Source organism: Pelodiscus sinensis, chromosome 11, assembly GCF_049634645.1.
Source record: "Pelodiscus sinensis isolate JC-2024 chromosome 11, ASM4963464v1, whole genome shotgun sequence".
In the NCBI taxonomy this organism is placed as follows: domain Eukaryota; kingdom Metazoa; phylum Chordata; order Testudines; family Trionychidae; genus Pelodiscus; species Pelodiscus sinensis.
The window spans coordinates 26,535,301-26,560,935 of NC_134721.1; the positions used below are offsets into that span (position 1 = coordinate 26,535,301).

General features: G+C 43.1%; 1 protein-coding gene across 19 annotated transcripts in view; it reads right to left on the reverse strand.

Annotated features, from left to right (window-relative positions):
* Positions 1-6,586: 6,586 nt before the first annotated feature.
* Positions 6,587-25,635, reverse strand: part of SLMAP (sarcolemma associated protein) — a 203,684-nt gene continuing 184,635 nt past the window's right edge. For 11 of the 19 annotated variants that reach the window (XM_014577409.3, XM_075938861.1, XM_014577418.3 and 8 more), the window contains 3 exons: positions 21,022-21,193; positions 13,227-13,361; positions 6,587-8,570 (listed from right to left, as the gene is read on the reverse strand). In XM_014577409.3, coding sequence (XP_014432895.1) covers positions 8,481-8,570; positions 13,227-13,361; positions 21,022-21,193 — 397 coding nt within the window. In that variant the 3' untranslated portion in view covers positions 6,587-8,480. Of the gene's footprint in view, positions 8,571-9,551; positions 9,642-13,226; positions 13,362-21,021; positions 21,194-25,635 lie in introns of all 19 variants that reach the window. The other 8 variants (XM_075938864.1, XM_075938860.1, XM_075938865.1 and 5 more) reach the window with 1 other exon arrangement.

The window sequence follows — 25,635 nt, forward strand, 5'->3', positions numbered from 1 at the left end:
AGATCTGGGGGATAGAGCATGTGTTGCATCTGCTGACATGATCTCTTCCCTCCATGTAGTTTCTAGTTCTATCAGCCTGCATGCCACACTGATCTGAACAAAGGCCCATGGAAGGGTTCTTGGGGGCTGAAAGGCCAACTAGAGGAACAGGCTTTGAGTGCTAACACATCAGGCATAGTTGTGGAACCAATGCACACAGGCTCCAATTGTTGGCAGCTTACCAAAAGCCATGTTGATGAACCCTTGCTTCAGCCACCCAGATGCTGCTTCTGGGAAGGGTCACTGCAGCACAAGCTGTTCCTGGGGGCGAGTGGAGCTAAAGCAGTCGTGTTCCACCCAATACTTTATAGACCTGGCGATCTATGCAAAGGCTTGCATGCACAGAAAAGTTACACTGCTGTGAGCTGAAGTGTGAATTTCAACTGATATACAAGAACGAGAGCATCCACTCAGGGAATTATACCGGTGGAGATGAGTATTCTTATCGTTTAAAGTTTAGTTGTGTCACCTCACAAGTCTACACTAAACCAAAAAAAAAATCATTCTTTTGCACAACATTCTCCATATTATATCAGTTATGAAAGTTATATCAGTGTTACATATTGGTTTAATCATATTGTATAACAGCTCAAGGGCCAGGGTTGGTGGTTCAAGAGATTAATTTGAATATTCCTGCTTCCAAAAGCAAGTGAACAGAGCTATACAGCCATCTTTCTCTGGCTTAGAAGACGACCAATCAGAAGTCAATGATCAAATCAGTCATGATCAAAAGTCATACTGAAGAGTGACTGCAGTCCATTGATAAATACACACACAGCCATCTTTACTACAAAATAATAAGAGTAGTTGAAACTGAATTAGATTAAATACAAAGAATACCTTTTGTTTTGGGTAGTATGGAATGGAGTAAATGTCCCTCAAGTCAAGCAGAGAACGTTCTCTTAATTGGCAAAAAAGCTGCAACTGAGTTATGGAGAATCAGAGAAAGATAGCCAATAAAATAAGGCATCTGCCTAATAGATCAGATTACACTATCATGATGTAGACTTCTGATCTTTAAGTCTAAAAGATCCACATTCATTACATGAAAATGAAGGTAAAGAACTAAAAGAAAATACTTTGATATTGAAGCTGGAGAAAGTGCTTGAAGGAGCTGATATAAAGAAATAAAATATAGAATCATAGAACACTAGAACTAGAAAGGACCTCCATAGGTCATTGACTCCAGTCACCTACCTTCAAGGCAGGATCCAGTACCATCTAGATTCTAGACCATCCCTGATAGATTTCGATCTAACCTGCTCTTAAATATCTTGTGGCACGGTCAGTCCCACTCCTGGGCCCCTGACCTCTGTTCAGCCCTATCCCACAGACTAAAAGTCACAGTAATATGGCTTACTCGCCTTGGTTTGAGTTCTGTTGTCTCCCTGTAGTCTTAACAAGGTCGATGCTGTTCTCTTGACTCCTCCGGTGTCTTCCTTTCTTCAAACTCCTCCTCCACTCTCCAAACTCCTCCACAGCTCTCACAACTCTCCAAACTCCTTCTTGGCTCTCTCCACATTCTCACAACTCTCCAAACTCCTTCCGAACTCTCCCTTCCCTCACCCACAGGGAGGGTTCTTAAATAGGCCTCCAGGCAGCCTCAATTGGTTTCACCTGGGCCTTAATCGATTTTGCAGCCACCATCTCAGCTGCCCCTAATTAGCCAGGATTGCTGACTCTCTCTGCCTCTTTCCCCTTCCATCAAGCTCTTTAACCTGCTGAATCACCCCTGCTCTGTCACAATCTCCAGAGATGGAGATTCTACAACCACCCTAGGCAATTTATTCCAGTGTGTTTAACCAACCTAATGTCCAACCTAAACCTCCCCTGCTGCAGTTTAAGCCCATTGCTTCTTGTCCTATCCTCAGAGGACAAGGAGAACAATTTTTCTCTCTCCTCCTTGTGAAAACCTTTTTAGATACTTGAAAACCATTATCACGTCCCCTCTGTCTTCTCCTTTCCAAACTAAACGAGCCCAATTCTTTCAGTCTTCCTTCATGGGTCATGTTCTCTAGACCTTTAATCATTCTTGTTGCTCTTCTCTGGACCTTCTTCAAATCTTTCTTGAAATGTGGACACAATACTCCAACTGAGGCCTAATCAGCGCATAGTAGAGCGGAAGAATAGCTTCTCATGTCTTGCTCACAACACTCGTTAATGCATCCCAGAATCACGTTTGCTTTTTTTGCAACAGCGTCACACTGTTGGCTCGTTTAGCTTGTGGTCCACTATGACCCCTGAATTCCTTTCCACAGTATTCCTTCCTAGACAGTCGCTTCCCATTCTGTTCCCACTGATTGTTTCCTCCTAAGTGGTGTACTTCGCATTTGTCCTTATTAAACTTCATCCTATTTAGCTCAGACCATTTCTCAAATTTGTCCAGATCATTTTGAATTATGATCCTACCCTCCAAAGCAGTTGCAACTCCTCCCAGCTTAGTATCACCTGCAAACTTAATAAGCGCATTCTCTATGCCAATATCTAAATCGTTGATGAAGCTCTTGAACAGAACAGGTCCCAAAAACAGTTTTAGACAAAGTAAATTAAAATAAAGCATAAACAGCCAGACACCGTACATGTGCATGCATGTTCATACATGTTTTAAACAACACCTATATGTTAGTAACTCCAAAATTACTACAGAAAGCATGCCACTTTCCCACAATGTATTGTAGTTGTCTGAGTGACACTGATGACCCAATATTTTTAAAAATGCCTTGAACCAGACAGACTGTGTATGTGAAGGTCAGTGAAAGCTGTCATTAATGACAACTCTAGAAAACTTGGTCAGAAGATAGAAATCAGGATCCAAAAAGTTTACTCCTTGGGATGAAAAGTTTCATTGACATCAATCTGGTTCTGAATATTCTGTGATTGACTGCTTTTTTCCTTTCTCACTTAATTCTCTACAAAATTCTCTGGCCATAAAATTCAGTCTTCATTTAGCACCAATATGATACTGAATTTCCCTTGGCAAAGAAAATTAAAAATGGTCCAAAAAACTCCCTCTGATGTGATCACAATATGACTTCAACCATATTGCAGAAGAGAGTTAAACTTGAGTTAAACTTGAACACAATTCACAAACATGAAACAGAAAAATCTATATCCCTATCTCTGTGATTTCCACTCCACACATCTGACAAAGTAGTTTTTACCCATGGAAACTTGTGCCCAAATAAATTTGTTAGTCTTTAAGGTACCACAGGACTCCTTGTAGTTTATCTGACTAACTCAGCTATCCTTCTGGGACTATTCAGAAACATGGTATAGGTAAAAGCTTGCATTTTCTTTTATTTGTACTTCTCCTTTATGTGAATCAAAGGTCTACAGTTGTGGGCCTTATACAGGTAAAACTTACTGATGATGTTTTGCATAATTAAGGACTGCGATGGAAGACATTTAAATATGTTAAAACCAGAGTAATATAATGTGGGTAGAGAAAACATGTTTTTAATGCGTCAGTTGTGTTAAGTAACTGATGAAACAGTTTTCTGGAATCAATCCTGCAAGATGCTGAGTGCCTTTCTAATATTAAACTTCAATGTAAGTTGAGTGTGCACTCCCTCCCCTGCGCTGCTGCTTCCAATTCAGCCGGCACATGTGGGGAGAGGCACCAGTGGGGGGGAGGGGCGGAGGCAGCTCCGCTGGAGCTGGTCCTCAGAGAAAGCTGGCTTTTAAACCAGTTCCCCATGAGAATGAGCTCCTGGCCCACCTGCCTCTATGGGAGACAGCATAGGGGCAAGGGGGGGGGAGAATAGGTGGCTCCACGGGAGCCAGAGCATGCAGGGAGCCGACTTAAAGCCAGCTCCTGTCTCTCTCCTGACCCCCACGCCTTGGATACTGAGGTGGCGGGGGGAGGGGGGAAGGGGGGGGGAAGGAGGGAACTGCGTGTAACCAAGAGGGTTAAGCTATGAGCCCAGGCTCATCAGTTAACCATGTACATGACTACACGCTCACATTCCTAGTGAACGTATGCAATAACTGTTACCTGGCAAGGCAGGTTTGCACTCAGTTGGGTGGCAGTGTTTGGAAAACGTTTTTTGTCCTCTTTCCCTTCTATTGTAAAATCCCTAGAGATGATAAAATTCCTAGACAACCCTTTTCCAGGTATTCCCTGGATGTTTTGAAGTCTATGGAAGGTTTATAATTTGTGTATTTGTTTAAAGAAAACAGTGCTGTGAGAACAGGGCTGTTAATGGTCAGGAATCTCACAGAATACTCAGATTTGGCAGCCCTGTCATGCTCAAGCTAAGTCTACTCTGCTACTTTACTGCCCTGCAACTTGCTGGCTAAGGGGAGGGAAAAAACAGCCCCAATCCTGAGCAAGTTACAGAACTGTAAAGCACCGGTGTAAACAGGCTATAGTGCTGGGAGCACTGTTCCTAGTGTGATTAGCTATCCCCCTCGTGGAGGTGGTTTATGAAGAATACTGGGAGATTTCTCTCCCAGCGTGCCAGCTGTCGTAGCTACACTGCCCTGGTAGCACTTTACACTTAAGTGTAGACAAAGTGTAATCTAGCTAGACTGCAATAAAGGACTACTTGCAGTTTCTCCATGTGGCCACCAGGGGCTACTAGATCATCAGTTTTTCACATGGCCTCTCTGCCTCTTCTCCTTCAGCAGTCATCAGGTCTGCAGGGAGGCCAGCACCAGGGAGGTAGGTGGTAGGGAAGTGAATAGAACAAGGTGGGGCTAAAAAGGACAGGGGCAGAACTAGAAAAGCTAGTAGAAGAAGGAGGGAGATTACCTCAAGCTCCTGCACTAACCTGAACAACTCCTATCACAATTGTCCCAGGCTCTCTGAACTATCCATAACCAAGGACGGATTAAGGTTTGAGGGACCTAAGGCTAATGGGCGGGAAGGGCCTAAGTATGAATTACATACCGCAAAAAATTATGATGTGGTCATATTTACGTAGAATTGGAGAAGAGCTTATAAGCAGAGACGGCAGGTGCCCTGTCCCTAGGGTTGCCAGATGGCTGAAAGAAAAATACCGAAACTTCCGCCCCCCCTCAAAAAAAACCACCGGGGAAAAAAATTGTTGAAGAAAAAAAAACAAGGGGGGGGGGGGGGAGGCGGGCGGGAGGAGAAGAACCAAAATTGTTGAGCCAAAAACAAAACAAAACAAAAACAAAACAAAACAAACCCCACACACAACCTCCGAGTTACCAGGTAATCATTAAAAAACCAAAACCCCGAATATGCTTCATTGGGGGAGAGGGGCAAGAAGGGAGGGGGCTGGAAACAGCTAATGGGGAGGGGCAGCAATGGGGCTGGCCGGCGGAAATGGGGGGGGGGGGAGACCAACGGGAAGCAGGGCTGGTTGTGGGGAACGGGGCTGGCCACGGGATATGGGGGGAGAGGGGACCGGCCGGAAGGGGGCAGGGCTGGCCCGGAGTAAATGGGGGCGAGAAACACAGCTGGGGAGGATCGGGAGCCATGAGGGTGGCCGGGAAAAAGGGGGAGCGGGAAGCCGAGCTGGCGGGGGGGAGCAGCAGGGGAGGGCCGGGAGGAAGGGGGAGCGGGAAGCAGAGCTGGCAGGCAGGAGGGGGGTGCAGCAGCGCTGGCCGGGAGGAAGGGGGAGGGAAGCAGAGCTGGCAGGGGCGGAGAGAGGTGCAGTGGCGCTGGCTGGGGGAGACAAGCAAGAGGAATGGGCAGGTGGGAAGCAGAGCTGGGGGGTGGGGCGGTGCAGGGGGGCTGGCCGGGGAAGAGGGAGAGAACCGGCCGGGAAGGGAGAGGGGGTGAGCAAATTGGCCGGTGGGGAGCGGGACTGACCTGGGCACTTGGTGCCTGTCCCACGCAGGCTCCCGGTGACACAGGAGTGAGAAGGCTTCCCCTCCTCCTCACACTCAACCAACTGAGGGCTCCCAGCAGCAATCACGGCCCCACCTCTGGGACTCCCAACCACTCCCCCTGCCCACACCAGGCTTCCATCTGGTGCGCAGCCAGAAAAAACCAGACATCACATGTCCGGTACTTCCTGATTTTTTTTTTTAACCAGACAGAGTGCACAAATACCAGACTGTCCAGTACAATACTGGACACCTGGCAACCCTACCTGCCCCTTTCCCCTACATTGCTTCATCCAGCTGCAGCTCATTCAGTGCTTCTGCCATCTGGAATCCTGTTGTTCCCCTCCCTCACCTGGTCCCTGACCTTGCCTGAGCAGGAGGGCCTAAACAATACAAGGGCCTAAGGCTATATCCTTTAGTTTAATGGTTAATCTTGCCTTGTCCAAACCACCTTCCTGAGTCTTCACCTCTGTTGTGGGCACACTCCAAACTCCACTACCCCCCCCCAAAAATCCTTTCCAGATTTTTGTCCAGCACCGAACTCCAGCACCTCCTACTCCCATTCCTTTTCCGCTTAAAACTAGACATGGACAGTAAAGAGATTTAAATTTAAACCAATGTGAAGATGAAATGAAAAGTAAAAACCTTTTTCATTATCAAACATGATGCAAACATTGTAGTAATACCTAGCACGCAATGAACATAACATAGATGTGCGGTTTTCAAATGAGATTCAACTCAAACATAATAGGGAGAGTAAAGTTATTTTATTAAATCATGCACATCACGTGTGTTAGTGCAAATAGTTTAATCTGTACTCGAGAAATTCTATTGTACTTTTTTATACCTTTACAAAATAGATTTAAAACATTATTTACTTTAAAAAATGTAATTCTGAAGTAAAGCATTTCAGAACAATATTTGCAATATTCTATATACAAGAGGTACTGAGTACCACTGGCATATGAGTGTTTTGTGATTGGGTGGCTTCCTGCAACTGAAAAAGATGAAGTGTTAACGAGGTGACCCAATATTATTTTCTAAAAGTCACTTGTGGACCTATTCTTCCATAAACCTAATAATCCTCCCCATACCAAATCCCAAGTATTTTAAGATAGAACCTTTAATTAGAAGGACAATGATCCTCAAACCTCACAAGACAAATTAAATGCTAAAATTCTATTTAAATATCCAACTATATCTGGTGATTGCCATAAAGTATTTTAAAGCCAATTAAATCTTCACAGAGATTATCTTCCTATTCTTATATTTCCATTAGATGAATTCATTTAACCTTGCAATCCTTTAGTATATTATATAGACTCATAGTAAACTTTTTTTTTTTTTTAACAGAACTGTTGAGTTGCACAAGACAACCATAGCCAACACTTAAACAATGCTTTAACAGTGGTTACCTAATTAAAAAAGGTGATAATAAGTTGCCTCCCTTCAACTAGGAAATAATTTTTTTATGAGAACCACTATATGAAGGTATATTATGCATATTATGGCATGTAATGTTGACGCAAAAGTTTCTCATTACCAAAAGTAAACTCTCTCAGAATATTAACCTGTTGTATACATGAACTGTTAGATGATTCTAACTTGACAATAGCTTGCCTATCTTGGATTTTTTCAGTTACCTATAGATGCATTGTAGCACTTCCCATATTGAAGTTTTCAATAAAAACTTACCTATATAGACAAATATTACTTCTCCAGTTCAGTTTTGAAAGTATTAAATGACTTGAAAAAATAAATTGCTTAAATGTGATGTGTGAAAATATTCAGACTTTAAAGGATGTCTCTTTAAATATATGAAATTTAATAAATTACATTCGAACTAAAGATAATATAAATTGGATCACTGCACTATGTCCATCAAATGACCAAGATTTTGCTCCCAGAAATACCTTAATTCACTCAAGAACACACGCAAGCACACTCCCACACACGCACACACAGCATCCTAGGCAGGTGTTTGCCATCCAATGTCTCATCTATCTCTTTAAGGCTGGAAATGAATTGTATTTATTCCCAAAACTATTAATAAAAGAAAATCTTTACAGAAGCAAAATATTGGTTTCCTTCAAGAGGCCTGGAAAGAGAAGTTATTTTTAGTCTTGTTCCCACAAGCTCAGTGACTTACAGCAAGTAAAAATGGTAGATTAACGTAAAAAAATATTTCAAACTGAAAAGCACTGAGCATACTGCTTCTATTTCCAAGTATCTGTAAGATTATTTGGCATGGGTATCGAAATCAGAAATGTGTTTTTCTTTTAAATCTGGCAATCAGATTCTAAAGTAAAATATCCACAAACCTAGCCATTATAAATAATTTGGTACCACAAAGCCTACTTTAGGCCACCATAATAGTATTCAGAATCCCAATATACTAATTTAAAAATTACATGAAATTGTAAGCAAAAATATTGCTCACAGTAGAATGAAGTAATAATTTTATTCCCTCTTTATAGACAGATACATTTTATACAGTTTAAAGCAACGACCCTACTACTGTTCTCACACAGAGCTGTGTTGTATTAAGAGGTAAAAGGAAGAGAATTAAATCTTTTTTTCCCCGGTATGTGAGTGATGCCAGCTTCTAAAGGGAGGACGGTGAATGGTTTCAACAACAGTTCTCATGGAGAAGCTCTGGTTAGGCCTGGGTACAGCACCACAGCTGTTACAGCAACCAAAGCTGCCATCAGAGGCATCCAAGGCCATTGTCTCTGTGTGGAGAGAAAAAAAAATCAATATCATATTTGTTCTAGTTTATACTACTCAGTTAACCCCTTGGTTCCAATAAGTCCTGAGCACCTGTTGATAAACATTACTAATATGTTTCCCGTGAACCCTTACTGCTGGGAAATCCTGACACCAAAGAGTTAAACCATATTTGGCTTAGCACCTGGAACTCCAAGCGATGCAGTCATCACAATGGCACGTCACCACAAGAATCTTTAGTAGAACTGTATTTCCAAGTTTGTTACAATGCGCACCTAGGATAGTAGCTCCTATTAAACCTTTGAAGACTTAAGATGCTCATAATATCGTTTGTGCCAAAGTACTGCTAGACCTGTGCTATAGAGTAATGGCATCTATCTTCTTTGCTTTGTATGTTTAAGCCACAGCCGGGACATGAGTTCTAAGTGGATCCTATCAAGATAACTTGTGTTATTTTATGTCAAGAGTAACAAGTGTTTTACACAGGACATACTGGGAGACATTGTAGATGTAGTGAAATGTTAAGAGTTGAGAATGCAAATCCACCTATTTGTTATTCCTATCTTGTCCTTTTTCCACCTTCATCACAACAGTGAGAAAGGTGAAAAAGTGTTCTAAGTCAGACAGGAACAGGCAAACTTCATTTTCCGTGTAATTAGGTTTTCTTTCAGGCCCTTCGCTGCAGCATTGCACACAATTTGCCCCATTTTGCTAAAGATAAACTGAGACCAAGTTAGAAGAGATACATTCAAAATTGGTTAGGTTAGAATTAATTCATTATTAGAATTATCACAAAGAAACCACACAGATGTTAAATGATTAGTTGATTGTTCAGCTTGACAGTATCACCAGTAAGGCATATTAAATAAAGCGTTTGCTTCAGGTAAATAAATATCTGCGAGCATTTCACCATGCACTGTTTTACAAAAATGGCACAAACAGGTGACAGGGACGAACATACATTGACTGAACAGTAGTGCTTGTACCTTTCTCTACCACAATGGGCCGTAACACCAATACAGGAAAGCCAGGATTAGGCCGATGAATACGGCTGGGACGGGTTGTAATATGGAAGGCTAAAGAAGGGAAGGGATATTAAAATCATTTTGTGCTATAAAATCAATAAGGTAAAGATGATTTAGATGGGGAAATAAGTCAAGAGTGAGTTTTGTTTTAATCGAAATGTATTAAAGACATCTAACATGATATATCATGATCTAATTCGGTATATAAAATTAGGACACCACTCTACTCAACTGAACATGGATATTTAAAAATAAAATGAAGCCCATTGTCACTACTTGGAATTTAGGATTTCAGATCTAAATGAGGCTCAGCCTGACATTAGTGTCTTCCTTAAAACAAACAAACAAACAAAAAGATGAGATTAAGAATGGGTTTTCCTTTTCACAATGACACTTCACTCAGGCATCCCTAGACCGTAGGCTCTGCATATTCAGAAGGTCTAAGAAGCACTATGGAGCCTTCAGTTTCGCCCCACTCAGCAATATTCAGCCTACTACCCACAAGAAAAAATTCTCTCTGAAATACTTACAAATATACCACAATGCAAAGCATAAAGCCAAGACATTTCTATGAGACTGCAACGTTAGGAACATTGGCACTGAACCATACAATGGAATACATATATATCAGGGTACACTAGGAGATGAAAATCTCCACCAGGTCATTAGTTTCTGAAAGCTCAAATTGTTAAAATTTGAAAGCTGGACGTAAGTCTTAGTTAATTATCGTCTCAATGTTTTAATTACATACAAATTTGTTCAATTAAATTTAACAGACACCAATACATCTCTTCAAACTCTTGCCAGATAATTTCTATCCAGTGTCATGAATTGGTTCATTCAATTTAAAGGTGTGACTGACATATAGGAGAACTGGTAACTATGTTTAAATTACTCTTAGAAGATGCCTACTTTTTTCTGCTTCTCTGGCTATATAGAAGTGTACATACTCAGAAGAAAATTCAGCTCCTGCTAGATGTCTTTAGTACTTTTTTGTACTGATGCGATGTTGATTTTGTATAGTCAGCTAAATATGCGTTAAATCTCATGTTTAGACATCAGAGAGTAAGTTACTAAAAGATTTTTTTTTTAAATACAGGCATTTCATAGCATAAAAATAAAAGTCAATATATATAAAATTTAGAAGGTATGCAATATATGCCTTGAATTGATGTTAATTTAAATTTGTTTTAATAAACGCAATATACAATAGGCAAATTATGTGTAATTATGATCAAGTATTACTCTCTTGTAGTTTGTACTAAAAATCCAAGTGCCATCTTCCCTACAAGAAGCATGGTGGTAGAAATAATCAATGCAGTATCAAAAAAGTGCCCAATTGATCAATTCACTTCACATGCTCCAAACCATTCACATGGATAAGTTAATCATTTAAAGTCTCAGGAAATCATCAATAATTACAAACATGCAGACACATGTAGCTCCATAGGTCTATGTATTTAGAACATGGCTTTTTAATATGAATTCTTCACCCCGTCAAAATAAAGAGAAACACAAAAACATTGTGGATTTCTAATATGAGTTCGCAAATGGAGCAAAATAATTTTCTCTCCTCTAGGACATAAAATGGTGTATTGCATTTTATTTTAGCTATCCTTACATGCAGCCATATAACATGCATGACATACATTAAAAACAGCTACTACATTAAACCCACTTGCCCACAAAAAGGACAAGACAAACTTTTTATTCTTTCCCCACACCACCCTGACATGACAACATTGTCCTCACTGTTGTCCCTTATACTACAATTGAAGACCTGTAAACTCAGGCTTTGGTAGAATGGAGCAAGTTTCACAGTTGGCATCCTTTTTTCCAAAAAAGTCTTAGCCAAGAATATCACTCATGATTGTTGAATAGTGGCTTCTCTTATGAATCCATCCCTCCAGACACACTTTACTGCTGCTCATCTTATTTAAACCTCCTCAGTCCAATAGCTCCTTCCTTACCTGTGCTTCTTCAGCCATCCCAAGAAGCAGCATTCACAGCCAGTGCAACAATTCCTTATTTTGCTGTAAATCTGATCTCAGTATTTCTTCCCTCAAAATCCTCCAATTTCTCAATATACAACCCTTCCCACTTGCATGCACCTGTTTTCCCTCAATTCCTTCATCCTACTTTTTCACTGGCGTACTTTGTTTGCTTCCTGAGGTCCAGGTTCTTAAGCACTATGATGTTCTTAACTTTTTAAAAACCTGGACCTCAGGCAACAATTTAAGTATAAGGAGTTTACTGATTACTGCCAGCCACTAATGGGATATCTATACTATGTTACAAATTCAGTCTCAGACTCAGATTTGAGTCTAATCCCCCTACCATTCACCCACAAATCTGACTTGGGTCAGCAAGCACTCAGGAACCAAATTCTGAGACCCAATCATGGGGGGTGGGTCTGAGCCCAGGTCCTGATGAGACCTGTCAATTAGCAGTCTGATTGCAGGTCAAGCCATAGAGCCAAGTCAGAAGCTATGCACAGTACACTGTGGGTGTCTTAACATGATGATGAGACCTGGGTCCAGCAACTGTAAACCAAGCTTTTAGAATGCAGTGTGGATACTCCGCTATGGCCTTGGAAACACCTAGTCCACAAAGGAAGGTGTCACAGGCCTGGGTTTACAATGCAGTGCAGACATACTCCTAATAGATTCTCTGCTAAATTAAGCTCTTTTTCCAGTTCCCTCTCATTCATAGTGCTTAAGGCTAAAAGGGACTAGAGTATGATCTGTCATTACAAGTTTGTGGAAGGGTTGTAAGCAGGACAAAAACTAGTGTGAAATTAGTGTGTGAACTGCACATACAGCAACAAGACAACAGTGAATGTGGCCTCCCACTCCTACTCACCCAATTCTACTTTATGCTAAGGGGAATACAGGGAAGTGGGGTAGTTATATTGGCTCTAACAGTATCAGTGACATTCAGAGAATGCTGTGCTTTGTAAGCACAAACAGCTGTCTCTGGCAGTAAACTCAATCTTGTGACAGTATTTAAAATCAATTACTACAGACAAGACCATTCCTGTTATTTAAGCTGTGAAGTGCATTTGAACTCCATTTCCCAGTATATGGAGCACTAGCCCATCATGGCCCTATATCCTTAAGAGTCAAGACCATGAGACAGTCAGAGAATAGCATTTGCTCAGCCACCACTACAGAGAAGGAAGATCTCCTGGGAAAGATCTATTTTTCCTGTTATTTTTAATAAAATTGTTTAGATCCAGATCTTTTGGCTTCTGTACAGAAGATTTTTTGCAGCTTTTTGTGAAGTCAAAATGTTTGCCTGGCTCTGTTTGCTAGTCATTAGTTGAGATTTTTTAAGAGAACAGAAGCACAGGGACACGTGTAAAACAGTGTATGCAGTTATGCCCCTAATTTATGTGCATTATAGCTGCAATTGTTTTCAATCTGAATATTTGCACATGCTAATACACAGAAATCTAAATGGTCACATATATAAAAAGACAGTAGCTAGAGAAAATGAGGTGTGAAATTACAGATGGATTTTTGTACACATGGCTTTTTATAAACATGGTCTTTGCCTTATAACACTCAGATATTGTCACAATCAACACAACACTTGCCATCAAAAGAAGCTCACCTATAGTTTGTAAAAACTTACATTATTTCCTTTTTCTTGTAGCAGCTTCAGGTTGTCTTTACATTGTTTGAGCTCATCTGTGATTGATTGCTTTTCCTGCTCAGTTATCTCAAACTTCAACTTCAGTTCTGAGAGTACAGTCTGTGTCTTTTCATACTAAAGGCAAAGAAAAAATCATCTACAGATCCATCTGAAATTGGACATTAGATGTTAAGTTCTATTAAAATAAGTCAACGAAGCTTAGAAATGAAACCTTCCTTGTCAACAACATTTCACGATAACTTGATCTCAACTAATGTTTCCATATAAAAACAGCAGATCAAAGATCTCTCTGGAGGATAATTAAAACCATGTTATTTCCCAACAAAAATCTAAAAAGGAACTTTTTCCATTTTTACTGAAACAGTCTATGTTTTGTTTTTACTATTATTTCTCCTCCCCTTGTGTTCAAGGCTTAGAATTAATTTCATATGTGCCTTTGCTTTTTGATAGCAAAGAGACTCATAACATTCTACTGCAGGTATAACTTAAGGAAAACAAAGTTTTATCTATACAGTGTCTCATCTTGTGTGATACCAACATCTTTACTAATGACATATGCTATATTCATAAATTATTTCATCTACAGCTGGAATGAAGCCTTTTGGACAGAAGGCAGAAACTAATAGTACACAACACTGTACTAGGTTTTAGAATAGTAAGTAAAGATCACTAGTACTAAAATGAAACTGCAAGAAGAATTTAAGAAGGTAGAATATGCCACCGCCAAACAAAATTTAGCCTACAAATTGAGGTTAAATTCCCCTAATGTTAGTATAAACACAAACTTTAAAAATAACTTCAATAACTCATTTACATTTCATTCAAATGGTAGCACATCCAATTATCTTACCCATTACGAAGATAGCTTCCCCAATTATCACCTCTAAAATTGTTAGCTCACAGACATTAGCCTCCCCCCCTTATCCACCCTCTGTTCTGAAATTTGATTTGTCCTTTTTATGTGTGTGCACTTTTTTTTTTATTGTATCCCTTTGGTATATATGGTCATGCCAATTTTCTTCCACAATTTGATCTGAGGAATTGGGTCCGGCCCACGAAAGCTCATCACCTAATAAACAATCTTGTTAGTCTTTAAAGTGCTGCATAGTCCTGTCTTATGTTCCCTATGGACATACAAAGCATTAGTTCAGAATGGACTCAAAAAAGTATTTCTCCTACTAAATAACTAAACCTGCTTCCTACAACACTCAGTTTTCCTTTTTACATTTCCCATGCATTTGCTATCCAGAAGAGACCGTGCTTTGTCTCTGATATAATCAGCAGTGATGTGTCATTAGAATGATTTTAATTGCCTAGCATATTCTGAGATAGTCCATTAATTCTGGACCCTCTAATTTATTTTCAGACAGACAAAAATATTTTTATAGCTGAGGTGGGAAAAATTATGCACTTCTCAAGAGGGGTGAATTCAAGATAGCGCTTCATGTGAAATTGCAGTGTGATGACGGCCAGCTACAATGACAGCAGTGCCTGACCATATTTGGCTTATGTGCCACAAACACAATTTACTGAGAGTGTCTCCTTAATCAAGAGAGATACTAATGCATTAATGATACAAAACCAAAATATGTAACTTTGTTTATATTAAGACACTTTCTGTACTAACCCCAGGCTGTATATGTCTAGCTCACTGATAGAACGGTTACTTACCTCATAACTGTTGTTGTTCAATATGTGTTGCTCATGTCCATTCCATGTAGGTATGCGCACGCACGGCGTGTGCGTATCGTCAGAAATTTTCTCCTGAGCAGTACTTTTTGGGCCAGCGGGGGAGCCCCCTGGAGTGGTGCCACTATACGGGCCAATATATACCCCTGCTGGCCCTCCACCCCCTCAATTTCTTCTTACTGGACTACTCTGAAGAAGGGGAGGCGGGCGGAATTTGGAACCGACACGAGCAACACATCTAGAAGAAAAGTAGTTACAAGTAACCATTTTTTCTTCTTCGAATGATTGCTCATGTCCAGGTGACTCCAAAGTAGAAAGGGGTCGAGAACCAGTGCTGCCTGGGCCATGGAGGCTCAATGAGAATCAAGGACACCCTGAAATCCTGCACCCGCAGGAGCACTCAGTGGACCAGAGGGAATGTGTAGAGTAGACCCCCGGGCCAGGGAATGAGTAACGCATCTCCCAGAGAGCCCCTCCCCAGCCGCATGAGAGAACAGAACCTCGGGCACTTCCTGTTCTGACTTGTGGCAAACAGGTCCAGAAGGGGAAACTCCAACCAGCGGAAGATCCTGAGAGCCACATCCCCTCTGAGGCCGTGGCTGGAGAAGGATCTGCTCAGCCAGTCTGCCAGAGTGATCTGGGAACCTGGGAGATAGGGGGCAATCAGGAGAATATCCGCCCCAATGCAGAGATCCCACACCTGAAGGGCCTCCAGACACAGGTGAGGACAGTGGGCCCCGCCCTGCCAGTTGATGTATGACGTGTTGTCGGACAGGATGAGGACGTGCCCCGAGCTGGGAAAGGAAGGCTGCATAGACGAGGCGAACTGCCTGCAGCTCCCTGACACTGATGTGCAGGGAGAGATCATCCCTGGACCACATACCTTGTGTCTGCATGTCTCCGAGGTGGGCCCCCCAACCGGAGTCTGATGCATCTGTCAGAAGCTGGAGAGTTGGTAGAGGCCTGGAGAATGGGACTCCAGCAAAAACCTCCTCCTCCCAGGTCCACCAGTCCAGGGAGTGAAGGATGTCGGAGGGAACTGTTACCATTCTGTCCTACATGTGAAAGGACGGGTTGTGAGTCCACATCAGCCACATCTGCAGTGGGCACATGCGAAGCCTGGTGTGCTGCGTGACGTAAGTGCATGCGGCCATTAGACCCAGAAGGTGCATACAGGCCCTGGCCACTGTGGAATCCAGACTGGCACCCACAAGCTCTATCACTGGAGTAGGCACTAAGGTCTATTTGGACACATTCAGGAGCAGACCCAACTGCTGAAAGTTCTTGAACCAATGTGATGTGAGCCCACACTTGGTTCACGGAGCACCCATGTAAAAGCCAGTTGTCCAGATAGCGGATGCCTCGTTTTCTCAGAGTAGCGGTGATGACGGCCATACGCTTTGTGAAGACCTGGGGGGCCATGGAAAGCCCAAGAGAAAGGCTACAAACTGATAGTGGTCCCTGCTCACTGTACAGCGGAAGAACCAATGGTGGTGGAATACAATGGAAATATGAAAGTAGACATCTTTTAGATCGAGGTCAGCGTACCAGTCTCTGGGTGTTAGAGTCACCATTTTGATTTTGGTCTTGATGATGAAGGCACTGAGATCCCTAAGGTCCAGGATGGGATGAAACCGACCTTTGGGGAACAGGAAATACCGGGAACAGAAGCCTTTGCCCAGCACCCCAGGGGGAACTGCCTCTGCATCCCCCAGGATGAGGAGCTGAAGAACCCCCTCCCCAAGGAGAAGCTAGTGAGAGGGGTCCCTGGAGAGGGACGAGGTAGGGAGTGGGAGGGAGGAACAGAACAGAAGGGGATGATGTACCTCCTTCCCACCATTTCTAGGACCCAAAGGTCCGAGGTAATGGACTCTCAGACCCAGTGGAAAGGAACAGGTGGTCCCGGAAGGGGAGGGATGAGGCTGGTAAACTGTCCACAGGTATACCCTCAAAACCCTTGATGGGGCCCCAAGAACTTACTAGAAAGACCGTGACCCGGCCGGGGATGGCATCTGCTGTTCCTCCCATTGCCGTTCCTACTACAGTGATGGGAGAAGTCAGGGTGCGTGCCCTGCTGGGAAGACCTAGGGGCGTTGCTGCCCAAGAAGGAGCGCCCTTGGGTAGCTGGAGTGTGAATACCCAAGGACTTTAATGTGGCCCGGGTGTCTTTGAGGCCATGCAACAATTGGTCTGTATGCTCAGAGAATAGGGACAGGCTCTCAAAGGGGAGGTCCTGGATGGTATTCTGTAGTTCAGCGGGCACTTCGGACCCTTGCAACCAGGAACTGTGCTGTAGAACCAGCCCCATGGCCATGGGCCATGCGCCATGCAGCCACATCAAGGACAGTGTGGAGCACAGACCTAGAGATTGCCCTGCCTTCCTCCGAGAGGGCTCTTAACTCGGGCTGAGAGTCCCTGGACAGCAACTCAGTAAACTTGTCCATGGAGGCTCTGGTATTATAGGCATAGCAGGACTGCAGAACCAGCTGGTTCACGATACGGAACTGGAGGCCTCCGGATGCGTAGGCCTTCCTGCTTAACAGGTCCATTTTCTTGGCATCCCTGTTCTTGGGAGTGGTACCCGGCTGGCCCTGCCTTTCCCTTTGGCTCACCACATAGACGACCGAAGACCCTGGAGGAGGATGGGAGAAGAGGTATTTGTTCCCCTCCTGGGACATGAAGTACCACCACTCAAGCCCTCTCATTCATTGGTGGAATAGAGGCCTGAGTTTGCCAGAGGGACTTCAAAATCCTAGCAACTATTCTGTTAATAGGTATGCCACTCTGGTAAGGGTATCAGGCTGTAAGATGTCGCCTGTAGGGTCAGAGTCCTCTGATACCCTTTCAGCCTGGACCCCCAGGCTCTGGGCCAGGTGGCAAAGGAGGTCCTGGCGTGCCCTCGAGTCCACGGAGGAAGAGTGTTGCCTAAGGCCTCGTTTGGGTAGGAAGATGAGGACCCCGTAGGGCCCACCTCCACAGAGGCACAGGTTTGCAAGGGGGTCTGAGAGGCCCCAGAGGAGGGCACTGTGGAGGGGAGGTCTGGCCTGGCAGAAGTGACTGCCCTGACATGGGGGACCAAGACAGTGGAGTCGCCAAAGGAGGTGCCATAGACCTAGAAAAGACCAACTCCAGCTCTGGTGGTAGGTCCAGGGGGTCCCAAATGGCCACTAAGTCAGGGCTGGTGCCTGTGGGGGCCAGGACTGCTGAATCACTGGTACCAGAACTGGCTGCACCTATTGGTGCTGTTACTAATGAGCAGAGGTACTACGGTGCTGTGATCAATGGCAAGAATAGGACAGGGGCTGGGACCTGGATCTGTATCCCCTAAATTACCACATTGATTCTGTCTTTGAGTCAGTCAAATACTCCAAGGCCAATTAGGGTGGAGCAGAGGTGGACACAGCCGATGATCTTGCTGCTGGAGCGTGCTGGATGATCAACTCCAGCTTGCTCTGGTGCCAGGGAAGAGGAGGTGGCATGGCCAGGATTGGACCTGATTGGCCCTGAGTGGAGGGACCAGCAGTCACAGAGCCCAGTGCCACACTCAATGCTGCCCAAGGGCCTTGCCCCGGTGCCAAGTCTGATGCTGAGGCACAAGCTGGGGTTGAGGCTGCCACCGGTGCCGGGGCTGTAGAAGGTACTGTACTTGGTACCGGGGTGGCGTGTCAGACCAGACCGGCGCTGTTTCCTCGGCTCTGGTCCTGGGGCTCTGGGTGCCTTGGTGGCTGATCGGTGCCGACTGAGGTCCCAATCCTTATCTGAGGCAGGTGCCAAGGTAGAAGAAAGTGACAGCTCAATCAAGTCCCTGGCTGCCTCAAAAGCCTCTGGAATAGAGGGCTCCAGGAAGTCTCCCATCGGGCTTACCCGACTGAGCTGGTCTGGGCGCAGTGCTCAATGGCACTGCGTGCCCCACTTGAGGGTGCAGGGAGGGCAAGTGCCATACGGGTGACCTGCCCCTGCTACACCTCTTCTTCTGAGGCACCGGGATCTGAGATGGGTGCCTAGGTCTATGCAGTGCAGAATTGCCCAAATGGGCTGACACCTCTCACACCAGTGACCAGTGTGCTCTGAGTTGCTGGTGTTGGGTCGGATGCCAGTGCCAGTTGTAAACCCACCTTCATCAAGATAATCTTCAGACATGGTTCTTTCTTGTTTTGTGTGCAGCTTGAACGCCTTGCAAATTTTAGAGGGTTTGGACAAACGGGCCTCGCCCAGGCACTTAAGGCAGGTAGAGTGCAGGTCACCACAAGGCATAAGCCTCTGACACTTCTCACAGGGCTTGAAGCCTTGAGGGCACACGGAGTGAGAACTGCAGTGGGTCTTTAGCACAGGATAACACAACACTTAATAATTACTTAAGAACAGATAAGAACCATAAACTGAAAACTTGAACAAAGAACTAACACTGAGTAACTGCTAAAGGGTGCTTGCTGAGCAAGCTCAGGAGCACCTTCCAACAACCCTCATGAGAAGTAAGAAGCAACTGAGGGGGTGGAGGGCCAGCAGAAGTATATATTGCCTGGAATAGCATCGCCACTCCAGGGGACTCCCCTGTTGGCCCAAAGGGTACTGGCTAAGAGAAAAACATGACACCCAACCAATTTGCCAAAGAGTACATAAATTGCGAAGGGTACTTCTCAATAGTGCTGTAAGCACTGGTGGATCACAAGGGCCATTTCACCCGACATCAACATGGAATGGTTGGGAAAGGTGCATAATACATGCATCTTTAGGAATTCCGGTCTCTTCAGAAAGCTGCAAGGTGGAGCTTTCTTTCCACACTGCAAAAATGTGTGACTGCATATGCTACTTTGTTATATTATCAATAAATGCTTTGTCATATTATCAATAAATGCAGCATATTGCCTTATCCCCCTGAAAAAGGTCCCGTGTGCTTCTTTTAAGCATAACACTGAGACAAATCAAACTTTTACCTCAAAGTTGTACTTCAAGACCATTAAAATTGAAAAGATTGTAAGAGTAAACAACATTGTAGATATTTTTAGAAGACTGTGTGTTACAGTGTATTATGAGTATCAGGCTCTTATTCTCCATGTGGGCCAAACATGAACACTCATATTTTGATACATTGTCCAACATTGCCCTGCCCAGGAAATGCTTGCCCCTATCATTCAAGGTTTAGAGGTGTTCAAATTATTTTACAGGCTGCAAGGCAACCAACAGAACAGATCACTGGATCATTGGGGGAGGGGAGAGGGGACTAGAAACTATTGCTTTAAATATCAAAAGTAGTGTCAGGTCTTTACCACTTGAGTTAAAAGTAGCAGCTCCATTATGGATATAGAACTTCTATAGATATCAAGTTAATGTTAATAACCTTAACTTTTTTCTGAAATATAAAAATGGTATGGAACACCATGGTGATGAACTTATGACAAAGCAATGCAAAAAGGATAATGAAAACAACATCAATGGTTGAATAAAGCATTTCTGATTGTGTTCATGAGAAGAAATAAACGATTACAGCTTTTTTCCCCCCATATGAAGGGTTCTAACTTTATCATATACATTTCGTAATCATCTTCAAAAGTCCTCAGGCTCCAAAGCCATACTCTTATTGAATAGGAAGGACAGAGAAGGACGTGAATTTTGAGGGCTTAGGGGAAAAAACATAACACACATCTAACATAACACACATTTTCTAAGAATAGTTGATACCTATTTATAAAGGTTACTGAGAATGCAATGCTATGGTCAGGAAGATAACGGTCTACCTACCATTTGAGTAGTAGTCATAAGTGAAAATTGCTCATTAACAGCTTTAAAATAGTGCACTTTGCCTGCAAAAGCAAATATTTTAAACATTTACACACACACACACACACACACACACACACACACACACACACACACACACACACACTTTGAGCTTCCCTTTTAGATTTACAAATTCCCTCATTTGTGCATCAAGTCCCATGGATGCAGAAACACTCATTAACAATTCTGAGAAGTTTTGAGATAATTACTATTTCCTTTTTTCACTATATTTCCAATTAGTTTGCATAAATACCTGTTGCTGCTCATCAGATCCAATCGTAACAGAAATTAATGTCTTTGATTTTACCTCTTTCTGAGCATCCTTGGCTTGATTTTCAGCTTCACTGAGTAGAGTTTTTAGACTTGCTGCATCGCGTTGATGTTGTTCCTTCAAAGATCCCACTTGATTTTCAAGTTCCTTATGAGTCATTTCAAGAACACTTAGATCACTGGTTAGTGCTAAACTCTGTTTCTGAGAACTGCAAAACAATATTAAATTAACAACTCACATTTTAAAATAAAACAATTTATATTTATTCCCACACAGCACCACCAAACTGCATCTATCCCTGGAATGGAGAGCAGCAGCAGCATGCCATATGACAAAGGAACAAAAGAAAATTTGGCCAAGGATTGACATTTTTTGGATTATCTATTTATATAAATAAAATGACGACAGATACTTTACTCACTCATAAGAGCAGTGCTTCTCAAAGAGATTTTTACAATATGCATAACAATGTACAGGTCTGTCTACTTCAGGTTAGTTCATTCTAGCTTATCAGTAACAATAAACAGCTTTCATATTCTAGAATAGAAAATAAAAGTCTTCTTGAAAATCTAGTTATTTCATAAAGTTGTGCACTTTAATGTAAAAATCTATGTTAAATAATTAAATACTAATTATTTAAGTAATTGTAATTTGTGCCTGTAACAGCTACACATGAACGTTTCATGTGAAGAAACAGGTTAAAAAGTGATCGCATATTTAAGTGCACAGACCACTATAATTACTTTTAAAAAATTGGACTCAGTCAGGATGGAGTCAGATTCTGTGGGAAAATAGATTGGTGCAGAATATCATTTTATGGGGAACTGTAATGGGTAGGTGTGATAGCGTCAGACTGAATATAGTAGAAACATAGGGTAGAAAAGAAGATGGGAAATGTCAGGAGTTAAGGAAAGTGGGTGCAGAATTAGAATGCAGATACATGTATGAGGACTGGCATCTGTTTGTCTAAAACAATGATTTGTCCCTTCTTGGAATGCTCAACTGAAGGGAACTTTCACTGATAACTACAACTAGAACTTATGGAACAATAAAGTAAGAGAGTAAAAATCCAAGTCTAAAAGAAGCGGTGTCATGGCCATGAGGGATGGCCAGCAGCCTGGGGACTAAGGGGTGAACTATGTCCCAGTACCTAGCCAGGTATCTGCACAGCCAACAGAAATGCAGATAGGGATTTCAAACTGAGACAAAGGAATTTTTGGGTTTTCCCTCCTTTGTCTCTGAGCCAATTTGCTCTCTAGATACTGAGGGAGACAGAAGACATGTCTCTCTCCAAGAAAAAGATTCTTCATAATGTGTAAGTAGGGTAAAGTCTAGATAAATCCGTCAGGTTTTATTGTTTTCTGGTTTGGAAATTTGGATCTGATGTCTGTGCTGTAGAAATGGTTTTTCCTCTCTTCTGTAACTAAGTTTTGTGGGCCCATGGGGGGGATCCTCCATGAGTATATTAATTCGTGGCTCTTACCATCTAGCCATTCCAACTATGCTTGTAACTGGGGTTTTGTTTTGATAATAAAATATTTCTTTTTTATTTAACCTAGTATTGGTTAATTTTTGTGTCTTCTTTTTTTCCTTTAGGGCTGAGATTTCCCAAGTGATCTCTTCCCTGGTTTTCTTACCATTACTTGGGTGGTGGCAGCGGTATTTATTTCCCAAAGTCCAGGTATTAGGATTTTTGGGGAAGTTTTTGTACCAAAGCCTAAAGAGATCAGATTTTGGGGTGCTTTTGCAGACCCCCACTTCTGCATTCGTTGTGCCATAGTGGGGAACAGCCTTGAAAAGAGGTATCTCGTTTTATGCAATAATGAAATGTCTCGCTCTATGGGTAATCCAGCTCAGGTGTGTATGCATCTCTCAAGCCCTTGATCAGAGATTTTACACTAGCCATGTCTGTCTTGTGCATGTGTCTTGTGCCTCCTCATATTGCAACCAAGGCAATATAGGGGTACACAAGCAACTATCTTCAAGATTTCTCCACTGGAACATCGAATACTGCAAAGCTGAGGGGAAAGAGGGCAGATAGTGGAGCACCCAAGGAACATTCATATCAAAGGACCAGCTACTGCACGAAGTCAGTAACCTCTTATATATCGCGAGTGGCCAGGTGCTTCACTTTGGGTGACTTTTGAGCAATATCCTGAGAGGAAATTAAGTCCAGAATTGAAAGCAGTATTGAAGAACCAAGTGTGACTTTTGATCCAGCAGCATGAATCAAACTGTAATGTTCCACAAATGCATGCCTTTCTAGTAGCCCTACAGCTCTCAGATACTGGCATTGTTAACAGTGTTCCACAGATGTTGCCTGTGATCCATCCAATACACTATCACCCTTTGAAGGAAGGAGAAGAATGAACTGCAGCACCACAAGTGATAATACATTCAGATATCCATTTTGACAGTCTCTGAGTAGAGACTGTGGACTTCTTGGATCTATCTGAATAGGAGATGAACCTACGTGACTTTTGAAATTGTTTGGTTCTATCTAAGTAGAAAGCCAATGCCCTTCTAAGGTACAGGATATGGAAACAGGATTCCTACACAGAGCTATGTGGTATCAGAAAAAACACTGGTAGGTGAACTGATTGGCTAGGCTGGAATGCCAATAAAAAATTAGGCAAGAATTCAGAGTGTGGACAAAAAAGACAGTTGGTCCTTTAATACTATAAAGGGATTTGAGATCTTTCCTCGTGACACCCATATCCTGCAGTCCTGCTGGTCAACATGATGGCTACTAAAAAAGCTTTCTTCATAGTTAAACAAATCAGAAAAGTTCAAATGGACATCTCAAGATAAAAAAGGAAGAAATCTGTGTTTCATGTTTGGTGGGATCTTTAATCTGGAGTAGAGATTCCCTTAGTTTTAATAAACCTAGAAGATACCAGGTGAGCAAAACATGGAGAATCCTTCTACTGGAGGATCGAAGGCTGATACTGCACTAAATTGGCTTTGATCAGACTAACTGAAAACCCTGATTTCTTCAGTTTCAACAGGTAATCCATGATGTCTGAAAGTAGCATATATTCAGGCAGGAGGCAGCCACACCACCACCAGTGTAAAAATCTCTTCTATTTCTTCTCTTTTAAGTAAACACTTTGATTTGATCTCTTTCTACTGTTCATTAGCATCTATTGTACTTCCATAAAGCAAGTATCCATGAACCATCTAGGAACCACACCTTGAGGTACAGAACTCCTACAATGGTGTGAGGCACATGTCCTGCATCCCGGGAGAGGAAATGAGAAGTAATTAGGCTCGAATGGTGGTTAGGTACCAAGATGGAGCAGGTAAGAGTACCAAAACTCATCTTGACCAGGCTAGCACTGTAAGAGCAATTGGTCCTGTTCTGTCTGTTCATTACCCTTCATAGGGGAACATACCTAGAACAAACTTTTCTTTCATGATTATGAGGGTTAGCCAGCAGCCTGGGGATTAAGGGGTTAACTACACCTAGCCAGGTGGAGTGACCAATAGGAATATAGGTGGGACTTTTCAAACTGGGACAAAGGAATTTGGGTTTTTCTTTTCTCCCTTTTGTGTCTCAGAGAGTTCTCTGCAGCTACAGAGAAGGACAAGCATGTCTCTCTCTCTCTCTCCAAGACACCATTCTTCATTTTCTGTAAGTAGGGTAAAGTTTAGGTAGTTTCGTTAGGTTTTATTGTTTTAAGGATTGGGTATGGGATCTGAGATCTGGCACTGTTTAAAAGATGTTTTGGCTTTTCTTTGTAATTAAGTTCTAGGCCCACGGAGTTTCTCCATGAGTATATTTTGTTACCTTCCTATCTAGTCATTATGCTTGCAACAGGAATATTGTAATAATAAAAGTTCTTTCTTTTCTTTTATTAACCTGGCAGTGGTTAATTGTGTGCCCTGATTTTTGCATAGGGGTGAGATTTCCCAAATGATCTTTCCCCTAATTTCTTTATCAACATTTGGGTGGTGGCAGCGGAAGTTTTATTCCCAAGATCTAGGTTTTTAAGATCTTGGGGGAAGTTTTATATCAAAGCCTGGTAGATAAGGCTTTGGGGTACACTTGCTGGCCCCCACTTCTGCATTTATCATGCCAGAGTGGGGAAGGAGCCATGACAGGGAAACATACCTAGAACAAACTTTTCTTTCAAGACTGAAGAAAGGCTTCTGTACTCAAGCAGAAAAAAGACGTCTCTTGTCTCTGCATGTGAAAAAAATCTACCGTATTTTCCGGCGTATAGGGCGACTGGGTGTATAAGACGACCCCCTATCTTTTTAATTAAAAGATAGGGTTTCATCTTATACCCCAGCGCCCCTCCGCCTCCTTTGCTCCCGGTGTCCCTGGTCTGCTGGAGATGGTCCCCAGCAGACCAGAGGCACCGGGAGCAAAGCCGCCAGGAGCGCCTGGGCTGCCCCCCCCCCTCCCGCCGGAGCCCCTCCGCGGCTTTGAAAGCCTCGGGGGAAGCCGGCGGGGGGGCATCCCAGGCGCGCATGGGCTGCCCCCCCCGCCGGAGCCCCTCCGCGGCTTTGAAAGCCTCGGGGGAAGCCGGCGGGGGGGCATCCCAGGCGCGCATGGGCTGCCCCCCCGCCGGCTTCCCCCGAGGCTTTCAAAGCTGCGGAGGGGCTCCGGCGGGGGGGGGGGGGGGGGGCAGCCCATGCGCGCCT